This window comes from Aquarana catesbeiana, linkage group LG11, assembly GCF_042186555.1.
Source record: "Aquarana catesbeiana isolate 2022-GZ linkage group LG11, ASM4218655v1, whole genome shotgun sequence".
Lineage (NCBI taxonomy): Eukaryota > Metazoa > Chordata > Amphibia > Anura > Ranidae > Aquarana > Aquarana catesbeiana.
Genome location: NC_133334.1, coordinates 78,371,115 through 78,390,213, shown reverse-complemented (window position 1 = coordinate 78,390,213; position 19,099 = coordinate 78,371,115). Strand labels below are relative to the sequence as shown.

At 41.4% G+C, this 19,099-nt stretch overlaps 1 protein-coding gene across 4 annotated transcripts in view; it reads right to left on the bottom strand.

Moving 5' to 3' along the window:
• Positions 1-19,099, bottom strand: part of CPT1A (carnitine palmitoyltransferase 1A) — a 119,238-nt gene that overhangs the window by 66,719 nt on the left and 33,420 nt on the right. For all 4 annotated transcript variants that reach the window (XM_073604569.1, XM_073604567.1, XM_073604566.1 and 1 more), the window contains exons 3-5: positions 13,989-14,131; positions 6,942-7,113; positions 5,867-5,968 (exon numbers count right to left, since the gene is read on the bottom strand). In XM_073604569.1, coding sequence (XP_073460670.1) covers positions 5,867-5,968; positions 6,942-7,113; positions 13,989-14,131 — 417 coding nt within the window. The remainder of the gene's footprint in view (positions 1-5,866; positions 5,969-6,941; positions 7,114-13,988; positions 14,132-19,099) is intronic.

Genomic DNA, 19,099 nt, shown 5'->3' with positions numbered 1-19,099 from the left:
GTTTACATTTTATGAACCAGTGTTTTTTCAATACTTTGATGAAATATTTGTTTTTCAAATACATTTTAATTAAAAGATGCATGCGCAACCCTCTGCTAAAAAATGTGGTGCTTTCTAATAAGAAAGCCTAGTACTAACCTTCATGCTTCCTGGCAAGCGGAGTTAATCAGTTAATTAAAGCTGTCCCTTCTCTAACTCATTCAGGTCAGCAGCACAGTGGCTGCTTATTTGAAAGACACTATTGCATCTGAACCCCTGGCAGATGGAAAAAAGCACGATTTAACCGCTTCAGCCCCGGACCATTTGGCTGGCCAAAGACCAGAGCACTCTTTGCGATTCGGCACTGCGTCGCTTTTTAACTGACAATTGCGCGGTCGTGCGACATGGCTCCCAAACAAAATTGACGTCCTTTTTTCCCCGCAAATAGAGCTTTCTTTTGGTGGTATTTGATCATCTCTGTGGTTTTTATTTCTTGAGCTATAAACAAACAAAGAGCGACAATTTTGAAAAAAAAACAATATTTTTTACTTTTTGCTATAATAAATATCCCCCCCCAAAAATATAAAAAAACATTTTTTTTCCCCTCAGTTTAGGCCAATACATATTCTTCTACATATTTTTGGTAAAAAAAAAAGAAAAAAAATCGCAATAAGCGTTTATTGATTGGTTTGCGCAAAAGTTATAGCGTCTACAAAATAGGGGATAGTTTCGGTTCGGACACTTTTGGCGCTATTTTGGGACCATTCACATTTATACAGCAAAAAGTGTGATTAAAAATGCACTGATTACTGTGTAAATGTGGCTGGCAGTGAAGGGGTTAACCAGGAGGAGGTGCTGCAGGGGTAAAGTGTGTCCTAGGGAGTGATTCTAACTGTGTGGGCTATGTGTGACACGATACTGATCACTGCTCCCGATTACTCCTTGTTTACATCAGCATTTCCCCGTTCTTCCTCTCCGTGAGACGATCCCCGCGGACATTGAATCAGCAGGACCCACGGTCGGACTCATGGAGCTCGCGGCGGGCGCGTGCGCCTGCTATCCGGACCTCGCGAGATCACGTACAATAGCGTGATTTCGCACAGCGGAGCCAACCTGAAACCAGTAATACTGCAGCGGCTGGTCCGCAAGCAGTTAATACAGTTGTGTATAATTGTATTTTTCCATACAGCATAAGCACCTAAATCTGCCATGATATTAGGGCTGAAACAACTAATCAATTAATCAACAACTAATCGATTATGAAATTAATCGATTGCTATTTTCATAATCAATTAATCGGCCAGTAACATAATGGGGTTAAATAAAAATAAAAGGAGCCCTTTATAGTACAAAAAGAGCAAATAATCACTACTGTAAATTTTACTTTCATAGCTCTACAGTAAAAAAATGAACTCCTTACAGTAGTGATTATCTACTTTCTTTTGTACTATGAAGGGCTAATATTAGTTTTTTTTACCCCATTATGTTACTAAACGTCTTAGACCTGGTTCACATCTATGTATTTTTTGGTGCTTTTTGCAGAAACGCACTACAGTTAATTTGCATGGTTTCCTATGGGATTCGTTCACATCTATGCTTTTTTCAGCCGCTGTGTATTTGGAAAGGGTCGGGGACTTTTTTCTAAACACAAAACAGTGTGGGTTTTTTGGTTCAATACACTTCAACGGAGAAGCTGCAGAAAAGCATGTAATGCATTTTTGCAGCAATTTGTGTTTTTTAATCTGCCCAACAACAAATCGGTAAAAAAAATGCAAAAACGCAAATCACAGCAAAATCACGTGCGCAAAAATCAAAACGCACAGCAAAAAGCACTACAGAAACAGATCAAAATTTTCAGATGAGAATTTTCAGACGATGTACATTCGCTCAATGAAAGAATGTTGTTTGAAATTTTCACTTGTTTTTAACATCCGGTTTTTAAAATGAATTGAATTTCTGAATGAAAACCACATACACGGTCTGTCTGTAGTTTTCTATTATTTCTACCATAGGTTGTAAGCTCCTTGAGGGTAGGGACTGATGTGAATGTACAATGTATATGTAAAGTGCTGTGTAAATTGACAGCGCTATATAAGTAACTGAAATAAATAAATAAAATACATTTCCAAATTTTCCCGTCATTGTGGTTGAAAATGAACATCGTTTTGACCCCACTAACGATTAGAAAAACGAACAAACGTTCTTAGAATTACATTTTTTTTGAAGGAAGACATTGTTTGTTTGTTTTTTTTAATAAAAAAAATTGATCTCTCTGTCTGATGATATTTACCAGATTCACCCTTTAATAGTATATAACCTCTAATAGCATATACAGTATATATTTCCTCTAATAGTATATACAGTATATATCCTAATAGTATATATACGGTATATCTCCTCTAATAGTACATACACAGTATATCTCCTCTAATAGTATATACAGTATATATCCTAATAGTATATATATCCTAATAGTATATACATGGTATATCTCCTCTAATAGTATATACAGTATATATCCCAATAGTATATACACAGTATATCACCTCTAATAGTATATACAGTATATATCCTAATAGTATATACACAGTATAGCTCCTCTAATAGTATATACAGTATATCTCTTCTGTCTGTTATTCTCAGAGTGGATTAGATATTTTGCTCCCTAAACATATAGTTGGTTATTTAAATTTACCACTGCATAGAGATATTTAAGAATAAATTGCCTTTTTTAAAAACTTTACATATTAAATAAATTATACACCACATTTTTTTTTCTTTTTTAAGGTTATTAATCGATCAATCAAAACAATAATCGGCCAACTAAACGATTATGAAAATAATCGTTAGTTGCAGCCCTACATGGTATCACCCTCTGTCTTCCCTAGCAGCAGTTAGACTGGGAGAAATAGGGGCAGCACCTAGAACCAATCAGAATCTGCTACATGCACATGTGCTGCGAGGAAACATGCAAACAGGAGGAGAGTGCAGAATGAGCACAGCTGGTGACTTATCAGTGTTGTTCTTTCCCTGTACAATTATTCCAACTGGGAGAAGGGAGATGACACCACTGTATTCCTTAATGCCAACAAAGAAAATTATGTCACTCTCCTGACAGAGGTGTAAAAATTAGAAAAGTGTCTGGACAAAAGTAAAAACCCTTAGGCAGATAAGACAGTTAACAGGTGTGTAATTTAGGTGTTTGCCAGGAGTACAGCTCTAGGCTGGGTTCACACTAGTGCGAATTGGATGCGGATTTCTTCTGACCTGCGAATTGGATGCGGAGAAAGCCGCATCCAATTTGCAGGTCAGTAGATTTTGACCGGCTCTCAATGGAGTCGGTTCACACATCTCTGGAGCGGCTCCGGTGCAAATTGCACAGGAGTCCTGTGCATTTTCTGGTCCATTTCAAATACGAATTCAGCCACAAATTCAGACTGAAATTAGACCTGAAATGGTGAACAGGGACACACCGGACCCCTGCTGTGAGCCACTCCGTACGGCAGTGTGAACCCGGCCTTAAAGTGGTTGTAAACTTCAGACATGAAATATGAAAAAGGCATATCCCTCTATAGTGTGTACTTGTCTCAATCCAGAGCATATCATTTCTGCCTGATGCTTTATTCCTCTGCTTTCAGCATGAATTTCACCTCTGTGTATCACTTGACCCCAGTCACTTCACTGGGTATATGTAAGGGTTTACAACCACCTTTAGTGTCCTTTTCAGTTTTTTTTAAAATTGGAAAATCCCCTCGACTAAAGAAATAGTATCAAACAACACCGAATATGCAGCCACTACTTCAGGACAAACGTAGCTATCATCTGTAAAGATTTCCTACTTGAACACATTAGAAAGCAATGGTGAGATTTTTAAACTGAAGCCACAAGCTGATACTGAAAACTGAAGCATAGCTGGATCATGAACATCAGCGTGTTAGAAGCTCTTTACAATAATAAGCATTGTGTCAGTGCTTCAAAGACTTACCCCATTACCAGGAGTTCCTACAAATTCACATAAAACAACAAGGTATAATTACCCGTCCATTTCTTATTTAATATACACTATATGGCCAAACGTTTGTGAACATCTGACCACCACACTTATATGAGCATATTGGATATTACCATTCTGGGACCATGGGCATTAATATGGGGCATGCCCCCCTTTTGCTGCTTTAACAACCTCCCCTCTGCTAGTAAGGCCTTCCCCAAGATTTTGGAGTAGGGCTGTGGGAACACTCAGCCCAAAGAACATTTGTAGGGTCAGCTACTGATGTTAGATGAGAACACCTGGCTTGCTCTGTGTTCCAACTGATCCCAAATGTGTATAAAAGGGCTAAGGTCAGGGCTCTGGGCGTTTGAGTTTCTCCACTACAAACATGTCAAACTGGGTTGCCAACCATCAATAAATTCAGTGACAGTTTAGAAAATCTGTGATTTTTACAACGGTCTATAAATGTCCGTTACAGACACGCAGAATGCCCACAGACACAACAGTAAGACTCGGTTCACACAGGGACGACTTGTCAGGCGACCTAGTCGCCTGACAAGTCGCCTCCTGTTCTGTACAATGGAACCGTTGCGTCGCTCCGACTTAGAAAAAGGTTCCTGTACGACTTTGGGGGCGACTTGCATAGGCTTCTATACAGAAGTCGTTTTGCAAGTCGCCACGGAAGTTGTTTGCAGGTCGCCTCGCTGAGGCGACCTGCAAGTCGTGTCGCCCGTGTGTGAACCGGGTCTAAGTACAAGGACATATCTCCAAAGTGAGGGAACTTCTCGGTAACACAGCTGTCACTACAAGTAGCGAAGGAGTGAAATTGGAAGATTTATCCTTGCCTTCTGTTCTGGTGACAACTCAAAATTTTGGATTGCCTGTTACTTTTAGCACCTGTAACAAAGGTCACCAGGACAAACAGAGAGTGTAAATTTCTCCAACAGGGGCAAAGAAAGCAATAAAGCTTGAAAGTTGAGAAAGGAGTGTGGGGTACTGGATTGTTTATTTTATTAACTGCCCAAATTGAGTCCCAAGTCTGGTATATGTAGGAATTCCCTTTAGGCCCTTCAAAGAGTAAAGACTGTGGGCTCATGTTCCAGATTGAATGAGGGTGAAAAAGGAAAGTGTCAGACTGTGTTAAGTCCAGAAATGGTTTTCAACACTTGAAGAAGGAAGAGGGGGTTGGGACTTTATATAAGGCATCGAACATAACTGAACAAATGCCTCCATCCTTGTTATGGTTTTCAACATTTGGCTAATACATTTGGAAGCTCAAATGGTCCACCTTTATCATGGCTTGACAAATATTGAAAAAAGACACAAATCATGGACTGATCCAGAGTGATCCTAAAGGGTACTTTAAGTAAGACAAGACACCAGAACAGGGAAGACATTTTCTAATGGGGACACTTATTCCAGTGACAGCTTTAAAGGTGATTGTCCTCACTTTGAAGAGATGTCCTTACTCTCTGACAGTTACAGGCAGTGAAGGTAAATCTCCCCATTGAGACAAAGATGGCAAAAAATTGACAGTGCTTTTAATCATTCCCTAGTCTATTTTAAATAAAAAAGGTTTGGCTTTAGATATACTTTAATTATGCAGTTGAATAAAATTAAGGGACCAAGCACTCAGCATGGCAGAGAGTGTTTTTCATATCTATTGAGGGTGCTTCATTGCAATGACATGCTACTGTGCAGTATTACTCTATGGTAAGATACATGTTACAATCCTAACCAAAAAATATCTGATTTTTTTTTTTTTACACGTTTAAAAACAAAAATCTCAAAAAGCACGAATGTAATGGAAGGTACTTTAGCTACAAAGCGGTTACACAGTAACAAACAGCCATGTGTTTCTATGATTAAACATGCTATAAATAATGCACAACCTACCCTTCTGACTGTGTCCTTAACAGTTGGCACTGGGAGGCGAGGAAGACAAGTTTGGAAGCTGTACAGCATTGGTTTCCGTCCAGAGAACAACTTCACCATTCCCTGAAAAACCAAAACATGTATGCTATCCTCTGGCACAATGACACAAATTGCTCAAGAGTAGTACACTGCAAGTTTACCTACGAAGACCTGATCAACTGATGGGCTACTGAGTTAATATTCATATCAAGGGGCCAATAAAAGATAATAAGCCACTGCAATCCAACAACAACAAGCTTGTAGCTGTAGTTGCAGACAGCCAAACAAAACTTCTGGCTGGATTACACTATGGCACATTGCTGGTCTTTACACCAAAATAAAAGCATGAACAGTCTGATAAGTATATAGGTTTACTGTTGGAACAACAACAACGGTTGCACCTATGCAAAGATGGCATATGCTAATTTCACATGATTTCCAAGTTCAAAGTAAGTAAACTATTATTTCCTTGTCTGCTTCTTTGTTATTGGTCTACAGCGTGACATGAAACTGCAGACAAAGCTTTGACCTGTACAAGCTTTAAAATTTGCAAATGAAAATGCCTTTGCAAACCCATATATACCCTTGTAAAAGTAGCAGTAACATCATCACTGGGCTGCACATAGCTTGAGCAGAGTGCAGAAGTTCTGATGAGACCAGGCATTCCACCCGCTACAGGCTGCCTTCAAAAAACTACAGGGGGCAGATACAAGACCAGTCACCTTGCACAAGGAGAGAGAGTAGTGTTGACTGGTCTTTATTACAGAAAACTCCTGCAAAGGAGTTTGGTTATCTCATGCAGGATTGCTGCACTGGAAGAAATTCACAAAAAACACCAAGATTCAGGCAAGAATCTGCACAGCTCTTGTGTTAGATAATCTTTGTTTAGCCAGGCCCGGTTGGCAGCTTTAGGCAAAAGCTGATATAGTGATTAGAATTTTTTTTTTTAAACATTTTTTTTTATTTTGGGGGGGTTATAGTGTTGATGTAAAATTGTAGACAAATTACAGTACAAGAGCTATAACAAATTTGGCTGCGATTTACTGGATCTACTCACCATCCATACCCTAGTAGTAGTGGAGAGCTTTCCATGTTCCTCAAACATCCATCCTTTGTAAGACAGGAGCATCTTCAGAGAGTAGCGCATGGTGGCAAAGAGCGCCACCCATAGACCAGTGCCAAAGATAACACCACTGACAATGTTCTGAGTCTGACTTGTCATGTATCCACTGAAAACAAAATATATTTACAAGCATTAAGATATCCATAGATCGAAAATAAACTTTATTCATTAAAGCGGAGCTCTGCCGAAATTTTTTTTCTTTAAAATCAGCAGCTACAAATACTGCAGCTGCTGACTTTTAAAACATGGACACTCACCTGTCCAGGGCGCCCGCGATGTTGGCACCCAAGGCCGAACCGTCTCTCGGTCCTCGGGTGCTGCCGCCTCCATCTTCAGTAAGGGAATCAGGAAGTGAAGGCTTGCGGCTTCATTTCTTGGTTCCCTACTGCGCATGCGTGAGTTGCGCAGCGCAATACAGATGGTCCCTGCTGTCTCTGAGACCTGTGTGTTTCCCAGCAGACACCGGGGGGATGGGAAGTGGCGTAAATACCCACAGATTCTGTGGATATCTATGCTGGAAGTGGGTGCAGATACCTGTATTATACAGGTATCTGCACCCCCCTCCCCCCTGAAAAGTGCTAAATGTGACACCGGAGGGGGGGAGGAATCCGATGAGCGGAAGTTCCACTTTTGGGTGGAGCTCCGCTTTAAATAGATGCTTGTTTTTCCTTCTATGTAACCAAAGCTTCTTGAAGACAGAAAAACGCACGTTAAAGGTCCAAAATGACTCGTAGATAGTAGATTGTAACTTAATGGGGTTGATTTACTAAAGGCAAATAGGCTGCGCATTTTGCAAAGTTCAGTTGCACTCTGCAAGAGCAGTTGCTCCAGAGCTTAGTAAATGAGCAGAAGCTCTGCTGACTTCCATCATCCAATAATGTGCAAGTAAAAATGCTGTTTTTTTTTTTTATTTTCCTTGCACGTGATTGGGTATTCTATGCAAAGTGAAGCTTTACCTCATTTACTAAGCTTTAGAGCAAATGCACACGGAGAGTGTAACTGCACTTTGCAAAGTGCACAGCCTATTTGTCTTTAGTAAATCAAACCCAATGTTACCAGATGACTAGATCAGCAAGCAATCTTATTTTGGAAGAATGCATACTGGATACTATGAAGGAGAGTTGGTTAAATGGATGATAGGGGGCGCTAAGTGATTCTATTAGGTTCCTTAGATACAACCATATGACATGGTATAAAATGAACATGTGCATAAAGTGCAAAATTATTCTAATAAATTCCTTTAAATAAGACCATATATCATGGAATAAAGTGAACATGTCCCTAGAAGTGCAACGATTAACCACTTAAGCCCCGGACCATTTGGCTGACCAAAGACCAGAGCACTTTTTGCGATTCGGCACTCCGTCGCTTTAACTGACAATTGCGCAGTCGTGCGACGTGGCTCCCAAACAAAATTGACGTCCTTTTTTCCCACAAATAGAGCTTTCTTTTGGTGGTATTTGTTTACCTCTGTGGTTTTTATTTTTTGCGCTATAAACAAAAAAATAGCGACAATTTTGAAAAAAAAAGCATTATTTTTTACTTTTTGCTATAATAAATATCCACAAAAAATATATAAAAAAACATTTTTTTTCCTCAGTTTAGGCCGATATGTATTCTTCTACATATTTTTGGTAAAAAAAAAAAAAATTGCAATACGCGATTATTGATTGGTTTGCGCAGTTTTATGGCATTTTTATTAATAATTTTTTCTTTTACTAGTAATGGCGGCGATCAGCGATTTTTATCGTGACTGCGACATTATGGCGGACAGATTGGACACTTTTGGCTCGATTTTGGGACCATTCACATTTATACAGCGATCAGTCCAATTAAAAATGCATTGATTACTGTGTAAATGTGACTGGCAGTGAAGGGGTTAACCACTAGGTGGCCCTGTAGGGGTTAAGTGTGTCCTAGGGAGTGATTCTAACTGTGGGGGGGAGGGGCTGTGTGTGACATGACACTGATCACCGCTCCTGATTACAGGGAGCTGTGATCAGTGACAGTGTCATTAGGCAGAACGGGGAAATGCATTTCCCCGTTCTTCCTCTCCGTGAGACGATCGCGGGTATCCCCGCAAGCCGCCTCTTAAAGGGCAATGTACAGGTACGTGATTCTGCCTGTACGTGCCCTTCTGCTGCAGTATATCTGTGTGAGGCGGTCGGGAAGTGGTTAATAACCATTTGTGATATACATATGATGTGATAAAAAATTGATTGATATATAAATTTTAAAAGTCCATAACATTCAATGTTGTGTCTTGATAGTAGACCCACACCGATAAAAGGGAGAATTTCTTCACCGTTTATCATATGAATACACCCAAAGTGCTCTGAAATGAAAACTGCTCACCAAATGGACATGGCCTCTTTACTTATTTAAGAAGGTCTAATGCGCTGTTGGGAAATCCTAATTGGATACCCTTGGTTAATGGATGGATCTTCTAAACTGTAACCTCCTCTCCACCAAGTATTCCCATATAGAAAACAAAGGGACAATACATAGCGCAATACTGTATTTTATTTAAAATCATACATAAAAACGGTGCCTGCTTACATTTGTTGGTGCCTTCACCTGGCACTGAGGTTAGCCCTACAAAAATTGATATGCGACAACCGCTTGCCGCTGGGCTCACGTCCAAAGCTGGCATGCGTTCCACTCGAGCATAGGAGAAATTCTGGACGTGAGCCCAGCGGCCAGCGGTTGTCACATATCAATAAGCCTTAACCAAGTGCTAAGTTCATTGTTTTGGGGAGCAGCTTTTTTCATAAGTTATTATTTTAGATTATAGTTTGGCGCAAGGTTTTTCCCTTATATGAAGGAGAGTTACTAACACTGGTGCACATGGAATCTGGTGCAGCTATGCATAGTAACCAATCAGATTCTAATGTCAGATTGTTCAATTAAGCTTTGACAATAAAACCTAGAAGCTGATTGGTTACCAGATTCTGTGTGCAGCTCCCCCTACGAGTCTGTATGTCTATATAAAAAAAGACATCACAGTACCATTCCTGACTGCAAATCAGTATATGGAGTGTGTTTGTTAAGGACTGTGTATATAATAGATATCCAAATTGGATTAAAAAAAAAAAAAAAAAAAGCATAACTGTGTATTTACAGCTTTCTGATACTCAAGTAATGACAGTTATTGAATTATTCACCTTATGAAAATTATACCTAATTCATTATAACAGTAACAATTACAAATAAAAAGGGAGTCGCTGTGAATACCAATTTTAAGTAACAGTATACTCTGTAATTATGAAGAAAAAGATCCTGTGTAACCAGCAAGATGTATCCACAGCAATAACATACTGTCTGCAGAATGATTACATCAGAGAAATCGCTGGACAGGCAACAATAAATCAATATGCCTACTGTACTGATTTAATAATATTACAGTGTGTGCTGATGGATCCTGATGCAGGTTTACACCACCATAGCATATTGATTTATGGCTTTTATGTATTTTCTGGATCAGGTCTGAACAAAATCAAAAATGTCTTATGCCCTGTACACACGATAGGATTTTCCGATGGAAAATGTGTGATAGGACCTTGTTGTCGGAAATTCCATAGGAATTTCCGACACACAAAGTTTGAGAGCTTGCTATAAAATTTTCCAACAACAAAATCCGTTGTTGGAAATTCCGATCGTGTGTACAAAAATCCGACGCACAAACTGCCACGCATGCTCAGAATAAATTAAGAGATGAAAGCTATTGGCTACAGCCCCGTTTCTAGTCCCGATGTACGTGTTTTACGTCACCGCGTTCAGAACGATTGGAATTTTCTGACAACTTTGTGTGACCGTGTGTATGCAAGACAAGTTTGAGCCAACATCCGTCAGAAAAAATCCATGGATTTTGTTGTCGGAATGTCCGATCATTGTCCGACCGTGTGTACGGGGCGTTAGCGTTATCCACTGACATTAAGCTATTTCTATCTCAATGGTCCCAGCCACTGAGAACCATAGCTGTCCTAGGACTATGTGCCAAGCCAGCAATGTTTCTCTATGGCAGGACCAGTGCAGTGAAGGTAGCACACAGGACATACTTAGCAGAAACTGTAATGCCCCGTACACACAAGCGGATTTTCCCTCAGAAAAACCTTGGATGGTTTTTCCGACGGAATTCCGCTCAAGCTTGCCTTGCATACACACGGTCACACAAAAAAATTTTTGTGAACTTTAGACCAACAAGAACGCGGTGATGTACAACACTACGATGACCCGAGAAAATGAAGTTCAAAGCTTCAAAGCATGCGTCAAATTGTTTCCGAGCATGCGTGATTTTTTGCGCGTCCGAATTGCATACAGACAAATGCATTTTCGGATAGGAACTTTTCTGACCGAAAAATAGAGAATCTGCTCCCAATCTTTTGCTGGCTGGAATTCCGCCAGCAAAAGACCGATGGAACATACACACGGTCGCATTTTCCGACAAAAAGCTCTCATCTGAGTTTTGCTGGCAGAATTTCGTGTGTACGCAGCATTAGAGTATGAAATCCTAGAACTCCCGGTCTGTAATCCCCATGATCTAAAATAGAGAGCCAGACTGTGGTTATTGGGAGTAGAAAAGGTCTGGACATCGGTGGGAATAAACAATGCCCAATCTTCGGTGTCAATGGGAGGAACTGTACCCCATCATTGGTGTCATTGGGCCTCATTGTTAGTGTCATTGAGAGGGATTCTGCCCCTTCATTTGCGTTAGTGGGGGAAATTATGCCCAATTATTAGTACCAGTGGATGGAAAAAGTGCCCCAAGGGCCAGATGAAAGCAAGCAAAGGGCCGCATCTGGGCCCGGGCTGCAGTTTGGAGACCACTGATCTAAAGCCTAATCTAAATGCTCCATCTATAAACAAATGTTAGTCTTGCAAGTCTCTTTCTAACATTGCTGTACTCTCACCATCACTGAACTAAACAAGCTTTATTACACCAGACAAGTTTGTAAAATAGGGTAAAAAGAATCCTAATGCATTTAGCAGTTTCTCCACTGTCATAAATAAACACCCACTACACTGGGCTGTCTACTGTCTGCTACCTAGAAGGGGCAAATTAACCACTTGACCTCCGGAAAATTTACCCCCTTCATGATCAGGCCACTTTTTGAGTTAATTTAACTGACAACTGCGCAGTCTTGCAACGCTGAACCCCCCCAAAAAAAATGTTTTCCCCACAAATAGAGCTTTCTTTTGGTGGTATTTGATCACCACTGTGTTTTTTAATTTTTGTGCTATAAACAAAAAAAGACCGACAATAAAAAAAAAAAAATTTATATTTTTTACTATCTGCTATAAAATACATCCAATTAAAAAAATGTAAAAAATCGAATTTCTTCATAAAATTTAGGCCAATATGTATTCTGCTACATGTTTTTGGTAAAAAAATCCCAATAAGCGTATATTGATTGGTTTACATGAACGTTATAGCGTCTACAAATGATGGAATATATACTGGAATTTTAATTTTTTTTTTACTAGTAATGCCAGCAATCAGCGACTTATAGTGGGACTGCGCTATTACGATGGACAATCATACACTCACAATTTTTGGGAACCAGTGACACTAATACAGTGATCAGTGCGAAAAATATGCACTGTGACTATACTAGTGACATTGACTGGGAAGGGGTTAAACATATAGGGCGATCAAAGGGTTTAATGTGTGCCTAGCCAGTGTTTTGGTGTACACTGTGTACTGTTTTTACGAGGGGAAGAAATTGCTTCTAGTCCCTGCATTGCAGGAACACAGAATTGGTCCCTTCCCCCCAGTCAGAATGCCAATCTGCCTTGTTTACACAAGCAAATCGCCATTCTGTGTTCTTTACCAACGTTCGGCTTCTTCTGTGAATATTTACAGCAGAAGCAGTGTGTGCGCCCCCTACTGGCGGAAATGTTATTAAAGATGGGTTAAAGAACCATGAAGCAAAAGTAGATTTGTGCTACATATCATATAGTCAGATTCCTCAGTTCACCTAGACAAAACCCTATTGGTTGCTAGACCCCGCAGCTCCAGCTTTCATAAATCAGCCTCACAATCCTAGTTCCCACTTTAAAGCAGAACTTCAGCATCTAAGTAAAATACTTTCCCCTAAAATCCACTACTTTAAGTTGACCATAGGCCTGTGTGGTGATACACCCCATGGGGGTATGTCCATGACAGCCTGGACTTGGGATGAATGATGCTGGCCATCATTTAACAAGGAAACCAGCAACATCTTGTTGTGGAACGGAGATACAGTGGAGGACATGTCTAAATCGAGGGTAAGTTTTGCAGCAGAAATTGCTTAGCTGCTTTTTTATTTTTACTTGTGCTGTTTATTGTGTTCTACCCTGTATTAAAAAAAATGTGCCAACGCTTTACTTATGCCCTCCATGCTTCAGTGCTGTCCCCAGATTATTATTTCATCTGGCACCACAGGTCCTCTCCAAGCAGAATGACACCCACTATATTCAGCCCATTTCCTGTAAGCCCAACCTGTTGTTCACACACCCCCTGGGGGTGAGTCACTGCACTGGGTGGGCTCACAGTTCTTCAAAACATAACAGTGCTCAGCCTTCGAGGAATGCCTGTCCCCCACCCCCTTCACTAAGAAAGAAGAGGAAGCTCCTAAGACTTCACTGGACTCTCTAGAAGATTGCAGAAAATGGTTTGTATAGGTTATTTTAAATAAGAAAGACCCGTGGGGCTTCAGGGGGTAGGGCAGATGGCTTTGTGGGCAATTACAGCTGGAGTTCCACTTTAAGACCAAGCAGTCTGCTTAGTCATTGAGGTGCTGGGCCGCACTGACTTTCTGTATTATAGTGTAATGTCTGAGCACCACTAGAGCGATGTTCATTGCTTCAAAACATATTACTGTTCTTTCACTCATATTATTTTAGAGAATACACGTGCCATTCTTGGCTGTGAGCCCAGAGTAGAGACACATCCCTTCTTCCTTTATCATTGTACAGATGTCATCTCATTTAATGACTTACGTTGTAGCAAGTGCTTGGTTTATTTTCTCTATTAATCCTAGTGACGGGTCCACTTTGGTATACATTTGCGCTGATGTCACTCCAACCACCACGACTAACCAGCTGGTAGGGCTTGATGGGAAGACGCCAGTGAGGATTCCATTCTATGGAAGAAATAGTAATATTGCAGTCTGTGTCCCACCAAATAAACATTTTGCGATTAGATTAAAATATGATGCTGGCACCATGCCAGGATTATAAAAAGAAGCAAAGAAGAAGCCAGTAGTTCAATAAACTTGCAGAGGAAGCCTTGATTTACGAATAGTGTTTCAGGGCCATACTTGAACCCTAACACCTATCAAGGTGTCAATGAAAGAGGGTCTCATGTGTGCTATGCACCAGTAAATCAAGTTTTCTACTGTAAATTTATCATTATCTTTATTTGTTTGGATCTGCTGTACCTCAACTGCTGTGCACCCTTCCATGTTTATGTCTAGGTGTAAGGTCATTCAAAAAAGTATAATTATGTTAGAGGAAGGGGAGCAGGTTCACTTCCCTGTGAAATATGCACTCTTTTTTTTGGCCAAGGCAAGGAAATCTTTCTCTATCCTTGGCATGACTGTGATAGGCAGGACATTTTCTGATTAATGTCGTAGTAGAGTACTTTTGGAATAATGATACTAAACATCACAACTCATGCATTCAATATCAATAAACCTTAATTCTAGGCTTAAAAAAACATTCATTTAAAGGATAAGTTGCTTTTTTAGGAAAAAATTATAAATGCACATTTGTTTGCAGGTAAAAAAATGTGCATTTATTTATTTTTTTGAGCCTGTAAAGCATTGCTTCAGCGATCAGCAGATCACTGGTGCCATGCAGGTTTCCAGCAGATATTCCAGAGTATCTGTGTGCCTGTATATCCCATATGGGCAAGCAGATACAATCTGAGAAGAAAGAGAAAGAACTACCACAGCGCTCCACGGCAGTTCGTGGTAGCCGCAAAGGCTGCAGGACCTTGTAGTTTTCCATTCACAGAATACTATAAATGAGTGACATGGCCAAGTGGGTGAAGCCCAGCTCGGCCAGGTTTTTTTGTAAATTGTGACAGCTATCGGGGTGGGGATCCCCACTAGCTGTCAGATCGGGGAATCAGGGAGGTGCAGGGGCTGGTCCGTTCGTAACATGTTACACCCTGAATATGAGTGTAACATGTTACGAAAGATGAACATATCTTTTAAATAAATTTCTCAATAGCAGCAAAGGATATATATCCACATTGTGATCATCGTTTTACATTTTCAAACTCTGATATCTCCTTTATAAAAGTAGCAGTCATATCAAAATTCAGAAAACTACAGGAGGGGGGTGGATACAAGACCAGCCTCTGCACAAGGAGAGACAGCAGCGGTGACTGGTCTTCTCAAAGGAAGCTACTGCACATACTGCAAAGTATAGCAGTTGTTTCATACTAGATCACTGCACAGATTTTGAATAAATACACAAAGGACATCAAGATTCAAGTAAGAATGCACATGATTCTTGTATTTAGATATTACTTGTTTATCCCATAGTTCTCATAAAACTGTTATGAGAAAAGGGGCTGCTATCGCTGACCTACTTTGGTCATTATCTTGCCTTATATCTGGAACAAGTAAGCAGAAGTTTAAGAAAGTCAAGTAAGGGGGGCGGAGCCGGCGCGCAGCATGCGAGGAGTGAAGGGACAGAGCTCCATCTGCAGGCTTTTGAACCTTACCTGATCCTGTGAAAGCAGCGTCTGATTTTTGAGCTGAGCTGCTGGGGATGTGTGCTGTGACCTCCGGGGAACCTCCAAGGATGGTTAAATATGTTTTCCCCTGGCCCAAAATGCCGGGAGAATGACTAGCCCGCTTTGCCTGGGGGTCTCAAAATGAAGCTGGTAACCGGGAGGATGAGGAATGGCCGCCGGTCCAGAGACCTGTGGAGACTCCACAGCCAGTGTCTTCTCCAGCAGACCAGGTGAGTGCCAGACCCCAGAGGGCTCATGTCCAGAGAAGAGGGAGATCACAGGACAGACTGAATAACCGCATAAGCAGAGCTGGCAGGGGGGAGGAGGAGGAGGATGAACCATCCCTTACACAGATAATGGCAGCCATACAGGGATGTCAGAACAAACTTATTGATCATTTTAGTGAACTTAAGATGGAGTTCTCATTCATGAAGCATGATATGCAGAAACTCAGGGAAAAGGCTCAGGCTGCAGACCATCGCATTGCCTCCCTGGAAGATACTGTCAGGCTTCTGGGCTGCGCAGGTGACCAAGAAAACCCGTTCTGAGCACACTTTACAGATGGCTGACATGGAAGACCACATGAGAAGGAATAACATATGGCTGGTGGGGTTCCCTGAGGGAGTGGAGGAGAGACACCTGGAAGAATTTTTGGAGAGCTGGATTGGAGAGCACATGGCTCCTGATACTTTCACCAAAATGTTTGCTATTGAAAGGGCACATCGGGTTCCGGGCCTAGCTCCGCCAAAAGGGAGCACCTCCCCGATCTATGATAGCGAAGGTATTGCATCTTTGTGATCGGGAGAATATTCTGAAGGGGGCTAGGACGGACCCTAAGCTGGAGTTTAATGGCTATCGAATATCCATTTAACCTGACTTCTCAGCTGCCACTCAGAAACAGAGGGCCTCTTTTCAACCAGTAAAACAGTGTCTTAGGGATCTGAACTTGATCTACAGTATGCTATATCCTGCTAAACTGTGCATTGTGGATAACGGGAAGGTCTATTTTTTCACAACTCCTACTTAAGCTTCATAATGGCTGAATGCCCGCGGTCGCCCGCAGGGTGAAACTTCTTCCCGTCCCCCTTAACAATCTATGAGGAATCTGTAGACCGGAGGGAGGTGGTGTGGAAATTTCCTGCTGTTTTCTTTTATCCCCCTTGGATATATATGTTTTTCTCCTTTTGAAATTTTTCCCCTGGGTAACACTCTGCCTGGGATTCACAACTATTGCTCTGTTTTTCTGGCAGCTCAACAACCAGATTGAGATGCTATAAACCCATATAGTACTTGCTGTTTGACTATACAATTCCATGTTGGAAGCCTGCAGACTGTTCTCTATACTACAAAGGTTTTTCTGTTTTATTTTTTTGACGGAGAGGCTTTTCTTAGACTGAACTCGAGGACTGGTACCTCATGGTGCTGGGTCCTGTGTGGCTACATTAAGTCGCACATCCGTTTCCTCTCTTGGTACAAAGTTATGCGATCAAAGTGCCTGGCATGTTGGGGCTGGGTGCCGGGGGACTGGGGAAGTTTTCACTGTTGGGGCAAATTAAACTATATCTGGGTGGGATTATTTATACTCAGTGTGTAACACGTTCTTTATAGTTATGCTGCTACTGTGCTCCTTATGGGTGGGAGGGGAACTCTGGGGCCCTGATCTTTTGGCTCCCCTTATTCCAAGGAGGAGACTACCTGCTCTATGATCACCTGCAATGGAGATGAGTCTTAGGGTTGTGGCTTGGAACGTCAGAGGCCTTAATTCCAAATTCAAACGTTCCTTGATTTTTGATTATATAAAAAAGTATAAACTGCACTTAATCCTATTGCAGGAGACTCATTTACAAGGTTCCAGGGTTCTTTCTCTAAAAGGACCCATATTGTTGGAGCTTACCATGCTAGTTTTTCTTCATATGCCAGGGGGGTTTCTACACTGGTCACAAAAGCTATACCCATCTCCATACATGCAGTTAAGACTGATGTTAAAGGGAGATATATCATACTAGTGGTGCAGATGCTGAACAGGTACCTGACGTTTGTGAATTTATATGTGCCTCCTCCCTTCTCGCTGTCCCATCTGGATGACATGCTACGAGCCATGTATGAGATAGAGGAAGGGAAGATCTTCATTTTTGGGGATTTCAATGCAGTAGCGGACTCAGCCATGGACCGGCTGGGTGCGCCATCTGGTGCTCCAGCCCCCCTGGTAAGATGGCTGTCTACACATGGGTTCAGGGATGTTTGGCGATTTCACCATCCCGACACTAAGGAGTACTCCTGTTATTCTAAAACACACAAGACACTCTCCAGAATAGACACTATCCTTGCTGAGGGGGAAGGTATGGAGCTGGTCAAGGAGGTATCCTATCTACCTAGAGCTCTGTCTGACCATTCTCCCATGCTGCTGGAATTCAGTCTGGGGCCAAAACCAGGGTCCGTCACTGGCGGATGGAAGCTAGTTGGCTGCAAGAGGAATAAGTGACGATTAAATGTACTGAGGCTATTAATCACTTCTGGGCTGAAAATGGAAATACTGGGTCTCATCTTCTCCAATGGGAGGCCTTTTAAGCCACTCTGCGGGGGGGTATTCATAGCGGAGGTAAGCGGGTTTAAAAAACAGTTGGCCTCTACAGTGCAGGATAGGGAGACAGGAGTGTCGCTAGCAGAAGCAGAATATGTTAGGGGACCCACTAGAGAGAGACTGCTGACCCTACAGCAAAGAACCAGGGAATACTGTGTTGTTTTGACTGACCGAACCACAAAACTTAGACTCACACAGAGGAGGCGCATCTTTGAGTTTTGGGACAAGAATAACAGGCTACTGGCATTTCTGGCAAGGCCAGAATACGTCCCTGTGTATATTAAATGCGTTTATGACAGGCAGGGGGCTGAGATATGTGACTCGGCTGACATTCTAAGAATCTTTGCTCAATTCTATAAGGAACTTTATGTGTCATGTTCTACAGCGGGGGGAGAGGCATTGGGGACCTACCTAGCTGATATTGACAAATGAAGACAGTGCTGCTTTAGAAGAAGATATCCTCGAGAGTGTGACTCCTATCGTCCGTTCTCATTAATGAATGTTGATACCAAAATTCTGGCTAAAATTACTGCAGGGAGACTACAAACAGTTATCCTAAAATTGGTTGATGCGGATCAGACAGGATTTATTCAGGGGAGGTGTGCATAGATAAATATTAGGAGACTCTTTGTGAACCTGCAAACGGTACATGACAACTCCAGGACAAGAGCAGTAGCCTCTTTAGATACTAAAAAGGCTTTTGACTCAGTAGAGTGGTCGTACTTGTTTCGCATTTTAGAATCCTATGGTTTTGGACCTGTCTTTATCTCCTGGGTGCAGCTG